The 8,091-nt window shown below is 37.4% G+C and overlaps 1 protein-coding gene across 1 annotated transcript; it reads left to right on the top strand.

Annotated features, from left to right (window-relative positions):
- Positions 1-500: 500 nt before the first annotated feature.
- On the top strand, positions 501-4,647 carry RGS1 (regulator of G protein signaling 1). The gene is made up of 5 exons (XM_006916218.3): positions 501-738; positions 1,092-1,172; positions 1,626-1,687; positions 2,998-3,161; positions 3,855-4,647. The coding sequence occupies exons 1-5, from the start codon at positions 641-643 to the stop codon at positions 4,038-4,040; spliced, it is 591 nt and encodes a 196-aa protein (XP_006916280.1). The 5' UTR covers positions 501-640; the 3' UTR covers positions 4,041-4,647.
- The last annotated feature ends 3,444 nt before the right edge of the window (positions 4,648-8,091 follow it).

Raw genomic sequence — 8,091 nt, 5'->3', positions numbered from 1 at the left:
GAAAACACAAAGAAATTTCTTGCTGTGAACTAATGAAACCAAAAAAAAAAAAAAAAAAGGATTTGTCTACCTTACACTGTTTCCTGAAAGAAAAAAATACACTTTTTAGAACACTGCGATCAGATGAATTTTATACCCAAGTACTAACAAAGCATTGAGAGAATATATCTCCCTAGTGTTGAGTTTCTATGTGATACAACAAATATACCAAAAGATGCAATTTTCATAAAGACACAAGCATCCCCTAGAACCAAAGACTGACACTGCTAATGCTTTAGATGTATGTGTGTGTGTGTGTGTGTGTGTGTGTGTGCGCACGCACACGCGCGTGTGCTTCAGTGTCTTATTTTCTTCCTTTCTTTCTAATCAAAGTGACCTATTCTCGTTTGGTTAAGTTTCAACCACAAAACATCACTGTGCGTTTTCTTTCTTTCTTTTTTTTTTTTTCAGATATACGTCACAGCCCAGTGAGAAAGGGGGAACTTCAGCCTCTGTGGTAACATCACTTGATAAACAGACTCACTGAACAGCACGAGCCTGTTTGCCTTCGCTATATAAAGCAGCAGAGACGTTGACAAGCAGATATTGGCTTGTGAGGACTACGCGAGCAGCAGCCATCCACACGCCAAGCTTAGACAGAATGCCGGGCATGTTCTTCTCTGCTACGCCGAAGGAACTGAAAGGAACTGACCGTTCACTTCTAGACGACAAAACACACAAAAGGAGGCCAAAGACTTTGTAAGTTCCTTCAGTGTCTCACTTTGTGAATTTTGACTTATCCTTAATGCCAGAAAAGCAGAGAATGAATAGAAGAAAACATGAGCAAGTAGTTTAGCTAGATCAGAGCCATTACCTGTTCAGAGTTCTAAGTGTATTTAACTATAGGCAAAAATGAATCGCTTTTGGGCATTCCATTAGGTGGGAATTTTTCCAGACTTAAATTGGCTTAATGTTAATATAGCAACATATCATATCAACAATTTTTATTATTGTCTTATTCCCTGAAGAAGTTTATTTCAGGCTGTTTTCTTTTTCACAAATGAAATGTTTTCTAGTGAGGAACTATGTGTTCACTTTTGTATCTTTTGCAGTGGAATGGACGTGAAAGCGTATCTGAGATCTGTGATCCCCCATCTGGAATCTGGAATGAAGACCTCCAAGTCTAAGGACATGTATGTACACTGACACACGGAACTATCATAAAAGTGGCCTATGCATCTGCTCTGTATTCTAGCAAGAGATTTATACTGCGCAAAAGGGACTTTATTGCTTTTATGTAATAAGCCTAAGGAGATTAGCACTTTACTACCAATGTAAATTAAATAGGAGCTTGTGTGTATGCACATACTTGCTGTTTATTATACTGTTGGAGTATAGGTACTTGGATTTTTTTTTTCAGATTTTATTGGCAAATATTGTCATATAGCAATTCTATATGAAATTTCTTTTCAATAGTAATTCTAAAGGAAATTTTATTTTCTTATAGATGAATTTTAATAAAATTCATTGAAACTATGGTCTTAGTTTTTGACGTTATAAAAATGCAGCAGCCATTCTGATTTTACCTGTGCTTATGAAAAAAATATATATTTTTTACTAATTTATGTAAATCTTATCCCCTGCAGACTCTCTGCTGATGAAGTACTGCAGTGGTCTCACTCTCTGGAAAAACTTCTCTCCGACCCAAGTACGTATAGATTAACTGCTGGATGTGTCTGGGTTTAGCGCAATGCATCATTGATAGCCTCATTAAGATACAGTACTCTGGAGAGGGGAGTGTGTGGAAAGCTGTATTGTAATTTTTCTGTAGTCACTGAGAGTTTCACCATATTATGCCTCGTGGTCGTGTAATGTTCACTTAACACTCAATTCTGCCACTGACAACTTTGCCAAGACAATCAGGCGTTTTCATGGATCATTATAGGAGAAAAATTAAAAATTAGGCTGGGGTTTTGAACATTCAAAGTTTTGCAAAATAAACCAAATCCCTCAAGATGTGACCTGATATTCTGAAAGCTACCTAAAGAATGTGTTTTTGTGCCATTGGATCTAAGGAATAGGATTCATTCATTCAATTCATTATTTTATTGTTCATAACTCATTCATTCAGCCCACTTTTATGTGGCAAGCATTTTAGAAGCAGGAAGTATTCAAAACAAAGACACAATGTCTGGCTGCTTTGAAGGCAGTTAAGACACATAGTATATAATCGCATTATATATAACAAAACACACGTTATGACAGATAAGGTAAAGACAATTTTTAAAAACAGAGTCTTATGGAGCATTTCTGATGAAAGCAGGTAAAGAATGTCATCAGCTTGCCTTGCCCTCATGTGACTAGTGCAGGTCTGTTGGGATTAGGACCCTGATGAGAGGTGAATATGAGCAGTTTGTCTCTATCTAGAGGGTGGGTTCCCCCTCTTCTCTCCATAAACTCCCTAAGGAGCCTCAATTGGGAATCAAATGGTTCAACCTCGTTCATGACTTAGTTTCTGATTCAGCCAAACAAACGAACAGCATAGCAATGGCTCATCTGAAAGTCTCAGTAACACTAGCAAATATAATAGGTAATATATAGGCCTCACATTTTGTGACTAATATGCACTGGATGGGGAAATTATATCTGTTAATAATTAACATGATGCCAATGCCCTTTGTCAATGTTTGCTTCCTTAAAATATTCCATATACAAAAACGGATTGTTTTGTGAGCAGTAGAAGCGAATTTTAATTTAATTAGCAGATGGAAGCAAAGCATTTTTGGAGCCACCACTAGGCAGCGACGGGACTGTGTGGCCCCAGAGAGACTATACATGAAGAAATGTCTGAGACGTTCCCACCTCTACAAACTGGGGCGCAGCTGTTTCAGCAGCGGCCAACTCTCACCTCTGTACCTAGAGAATGCAATAGTGTTTTCCTTGCAAGTTTCTGCTTCAAGTTATTCATTTATTGGCGCAATTACTATAAGTATCTCACCCCTCCCTCTTTCTTTATAGCTGGTCGAGATGTTTTTGGAAGTTTCCTGAAGTCTGAGTTCAGCGAGGAGAATATTGAGTTCTGGCTGGCTTGTGAAGATTATAGAAAAACAGAGTCCGATCTTTTGCAGAAGAAGGCAGAAAAAATATACAAAGCTTTTGTGCATTCAGATGCTGCTAAACAAGTGAGTATTAAGTGCATTATCATTATGTTACCTGTAAAGGAAATTAGATACGGAAATAAAACTCAATATAACTAGCAAGATGGAATCCTTTTTTAAGTATCATGATTTCAATGCTATATATATGTAGGTATATTTATATAGTTTGGTGCGATGATAATCTGATTTGCTATATTTGTGACAAGATTGGATGAAAGGCTGATTTTACAAAACTAGCTAACATGATCGGATTGGGGTGAGATGCACTGGTGTCACCTGATCGTGGATGAGGACAGAAGACAGAATAGTGTAACACACATGCTGCAGCAGCAGAAATATTTCCAGGCGGTAGCAGGGCCTCCCTTCCTTCCGGTTGAATATTCTTGGTGCAAGCAAAGAGACAGCTGCACAAAGTCTCTCTCCTCCTATGAATCTTAAATGTCCCCTTGTGTGGATATTCAAATGTTTCACGTCTGCCTCTTTTGCATCCCCCAACTATATGATGAATTAACTTGGAGCAAAAACTTTTTTGATATTTCTTTTTAACTCCTCCACACCTAGGATAGGAGTGGTTTAGAATGGGCATTCCAGAGATATTTGAACAGATTTAAATGTGGGCTTAACGCCACTATCTTGAGGTGCTTCGAAAAACACTGTAATATCATGAAATATGCAATGAACTGGGAATTTATTAACTAATGACGATTTTCTTCTTAGATCAATATTGACTTTCGCACTCGAGAATCGACAGCCAAGAAGATTAAAGCTCCAACCTCCACGTGTTTCGATGAAGCCCAAAAGACCATCTACACGCTCATGGAAAAGGACTCCTACCCCAGGTTCCTCAAGTCAAATATATACTTAAATCTCCTGAATGACCTTCAAGCTAACAGTCTAAAGTGACCGTTTCCTGGCTGCAGGGAATCAAAGATGGTATCAAGTGCAGAAGGAATGCGCCTGGATGGCTCCCTGGGTGAACAACATGGGCTTTTGGGGCCACTCGACAGTCCAGGGAAAGGACAAATGACTCAGAAAGGATTACTGTGGAAGTTATCCAGGCGCGGGGGTGAAGAAGCACGAGATGAAAACTGAGAGACAGTAGAAGGAAGGAGACACTGTGGTACTGTCATAACACACGGCGGATCTATGGACCAGAAAATCATGCAGAACTGAGAAGGCTGGGTAACTCTAGTCACACAGGAACGGTGAAGAAAGTCTTTAAAACTGATTAAGGCATATGCTATAAGCCTCAAGGTCAACTGACACTTATGCTGCGTATTATTATATAGAGATTCTCTTGAGCTGCTGAACTCTCTGGAACTTGGACGACTATTTGAACAATGTGTGGACTGAAATCGCCATTGCTATTACTGACACCAAGTTTTTCTGGTGTTGTTTTGTTTGTTTGATTGCTTTGGGCTTGAAAGAGATGAAGAAGTGAATAATGTATTTAACGTAAGCTATTGCTCTTAAAACTTAAAAGTCAGAATATATTTGTAAATTAAATTATTACAGTGTCAGTAATAAATGTGAATTTTGTATTAAAAGTATAGAGAAGTGGTTTCTGTTCAATCTTTCTTGACGTTTTTTAAAAATGGGCATTTATTCCTCAGGTTTAACACAAATTTAATCAAGGGTCTTTTGCTTTCTATCGTTTCTTCAACATCAAAAACTATCATCTAATTAATCCTATGTTTTAAGTATTATGTATATGTATTGGACAGAATTCATTAGTTTTCTCTCTGCTATCACAATGCATAACATCAAACAAAATATAATATGCTCTCATATAGTCAATCTTCAAACTGATGAGAAATTGAAGAAGTCATTTAAAAAGAAATGGAAAAATTGTTTTAAGAAGTAATTTAATTAGCAATTGATAGTTTATGGAGATTCAAAGTTTATCAAACCCAAATATATTTCCTCATTTACTGTTTACAGCAATCCTGTGAAGCCTAGGAGTCAGGAAGATTAAATCACTGGTCCCCAAGTTTAGCTAACTATCAGAATGATCTTGAATGTTAAAAAACAAAACAAAACATAGATTTTAGGGCCCTGCACCAGACTGACTAAAACATAGTCAGGGGTAGGGTATAAAAATCTACATTTTAAAAGCAAATGCCAGGCGATTCTGAAAATGATATAATACACAATTGGGAACCCTAGGGACAGTCACACTGCCAGGGATCAATTGCACAGAAATCTGACTACGCACTCTGTGCTCCTTCTACTATGTGATATTGCCCCCTACTGACAAGAAGGCGTTACTTAAATCACTCAAGTCTGCAACAGTCCTAAGTGTCACCTAAGTAGGAAATTAAATCACTCTGTAGGGATCACCTACAGAGAGCAGAAAAATAATCAGGATGATGCATATCCCAGCAGAGCCTGTACGGCTGCATCTTCCCATGCACCTGCATTTCATATCAAATTGAATAATCAGCCATCTACACACCATAATAGAGTCCTGTGGATATTCTCCGTATAGGCCTTTCTAGTCATCAGGCACACAGTGAAGGTATGGGGTAATATTTAAATCAGATTTAAAAGTATTATTCTTGAGTTTCCATGGGACAGAATCCCAGATGGCTCCACCTGAAGTTTTATTCCTTGGCTTAGCAGGTCGTATGATAATAGAAGCTTAGGAAGGGAATCCAGCTTCATCATCATCACCATCACCATCACCATCATCATCATCATCTCTATCATCATCAACATCTCCACCATGATCATCTTTATAACCATCAAGTGTTTCTCTCCCCTACTCATTCCATCACCAAACAGTGGTAATCTTCCTTCTACAATCAATGTGTGTAGCTGGCATGTCACTTGCTCTTTTTGTATTACCCCTTGCCCTAGCAGAGGCTCCCACTGCTTGCTAACTCATGTGACTTGTTTTCCCTCTTTCTAGCCTCTTCTCTTCAATTCATTCTCTTAGAATAGGCAGGAACATCACGTTCTGAAACACAGATTCGGCCATGTCATTTCCCATGACATACAAAATGAAGTTCAAATTTCTCCTTCGGGAATTCAAAACTCTTCCAGTAAGAGCCATGGGCTACAACTCCCGTTACTCCCCTCTGGGTATCCTTCCTATCTTGATGTCGTACTAGATTAACTGCCTCTTCTTGAGCTAGCTCTGGTCTTCACTATCTTCAGGCCTTTGGTTAATCTCCATCTAAAATTCCTTTTCCTACCTCCTTCTAGTTTTGAAACTCTAACCAATTATCCAATTAAGGCTTTCTAACACTTTATATCGCTATGTTGTTATTTTCAATATCTAATGGAAGTGAACTGAATCCATATAAACACAAGACACTCTGCTCCTATTTCTAGTACTACTGTCACATTAAATACTCCAGGTCCTCAGACTGTGTGCCGTGAGAAGAACAGCTGGTCACAAAATGAATGCTTTGGTCTTTGTCTTGATAAGATGCCGCATTAAAGAGCCATCAATTTTTGAATAGATGGTCAAAACAAACAACTAAAACACCTCTTCATTTTCAAAAAAAAGTCATCATGGCTGCCAAGATTCAAGATATTGTAAAATAATTGAAAAGATAATTTTCTTTTCACTGGCATTGTTTGTTATGGTGTGACTTTCTTATAAAGTGACTCACAAGGATGTGATTATCGCTGGTGACATCTACTATTTAAAGAAATCTGATCCAATTGCTTGACCTGAGAATCTCAGATCGCGGGCTGTGCTCTGCTGTAATAGTAAAGCAGAAGCAGTTGACAATATGCTTTAAAACTCATTCATTTAAAAAATGCTTTCCTCGGACTTATTTTATATTATTTCTAATATGTGTGTCATAGAAAACTAGGAATCTAAGGAGGTAGGAATGAGAGTAGTGATATACCCCATGATGTCTATTAAAAAGTACTCATTAACCCATTTAGCTCGCATGGGATAAATTAAAGTTCAACTTTCTTTCTGTGTACAAACACAGGCTATATTACATTAGCAGAAATCCTTGATGATTTATTGTTGATAATAAGAAATTCTGGAATATGTGAAGGCAGAAATAGAATAAACAATGGTTTAAATGACCACAGATATAAATAACTGCTATTATACACAGAGGTAGAAGTTCAAGACCAGCATGAAATCAATATCTATAGAACAAAAATCAAACACACACACACACACACACACACACACACACACACACACACACACACGTCCATCCTTTTTGCTGAGACCAGTATCTTCAAAGATAAAAATGTATCATCTGACTGGCAAAATTTTGTATCTCACTCTATGTCTGACCTAAAAAACTTTTTTACAAGTTAAATCAGTGGCAACATAAAGAACCTTCTATGGATGTTTCTATACAGTCAATAGTTGACGGAGGATGTACTTCTCAGTAGCTCCTGTAACTTGAATTTGAAAACGGGACAAAAAGAAAGAGGAAGGAGTTGGTGGGGTGGGGGGAGGAAGAAGAATTGGCTGAGCATCTTAAATGTTTATATTATCTTATTTCTATTTTATAACTTGAATGCCCCAAACTGCCAGTTATGATATTTTACCTTCTCAAATTAAAATTTTAAGCCAAAGAGGATTATGCTGTAATTTCGAGTTGTCTATATAACTTTACTTTAAAACTCCCATAATTGATGATAGATTAGACTAGGAATTTGAATCTAACTCCAAAATATCCAAATTTAAAAACCCATCAGGACCATGCTTTAATATGGAGTATTGCCTGTTAGGGAAGATCTTTGGTGGTGGGCTTGATGATTGAAAAAGAATTCAAGCTCATGAAATTAGAGTGCTAATTTATTTAAATAAAAATAAATGGTATGTTGTAGGTACACTTTTTAAAATTTATAAAACTGTGCTGGCCACGTCAATTACACTTCAGAATTAAATATTCACATCCTCCTCCCTCTCCTATCAAACTCATCATCAGATGCCTACAATCCATCTAGCTAAGTACGCACAACTTCA

Source organism: Pteropus alecto, unplaced genomic scaffold, assembly GCF_000325575.1.
Source record: "Pteropus alecto unplaced genomic scaffold, ASM32557v1 scaffold65, whole genome shotgun sequence".
Classification (NCBI taxonomy): Eukaryota; Metazoa; Chordata; class Mammalia; order Chiroptera; family Pteropodidae; genus Pteropus; species Pteropus alecto.
Note: the sequence above shows the minus strand (reverse complement) of the source record. Positions and strands in the feature narration are given on the sequence as shown.

What these genes read in the sequence shown, in the direction of transcription:
- RGS1 (XM_006916218.3), top strand. Translation starts at nt 641, where the DNA reads ATGCCGGGCATGTTCTTCTCTGCTACGCCGAAGGAACTGAAAGGAACT. An exon ending in ACCTCCAAGTCTAAGGACAT is followed by an intron (nt 1,173 to 1,625) that starts GTATGTACACTG and finishes TATCCCCTGCAG; the next exon opens with ACTCTCTGCTGATGAAGTAC. An exon ending in ATTCAGATGCTGCTAAACAA is followed by an intron (nt 3,162 to 3,854) that starts GTGAGTATTAAG and finishes TTTTCTTCTTAG; the next exon opens with ATCAATATTGACTTTCGCAC.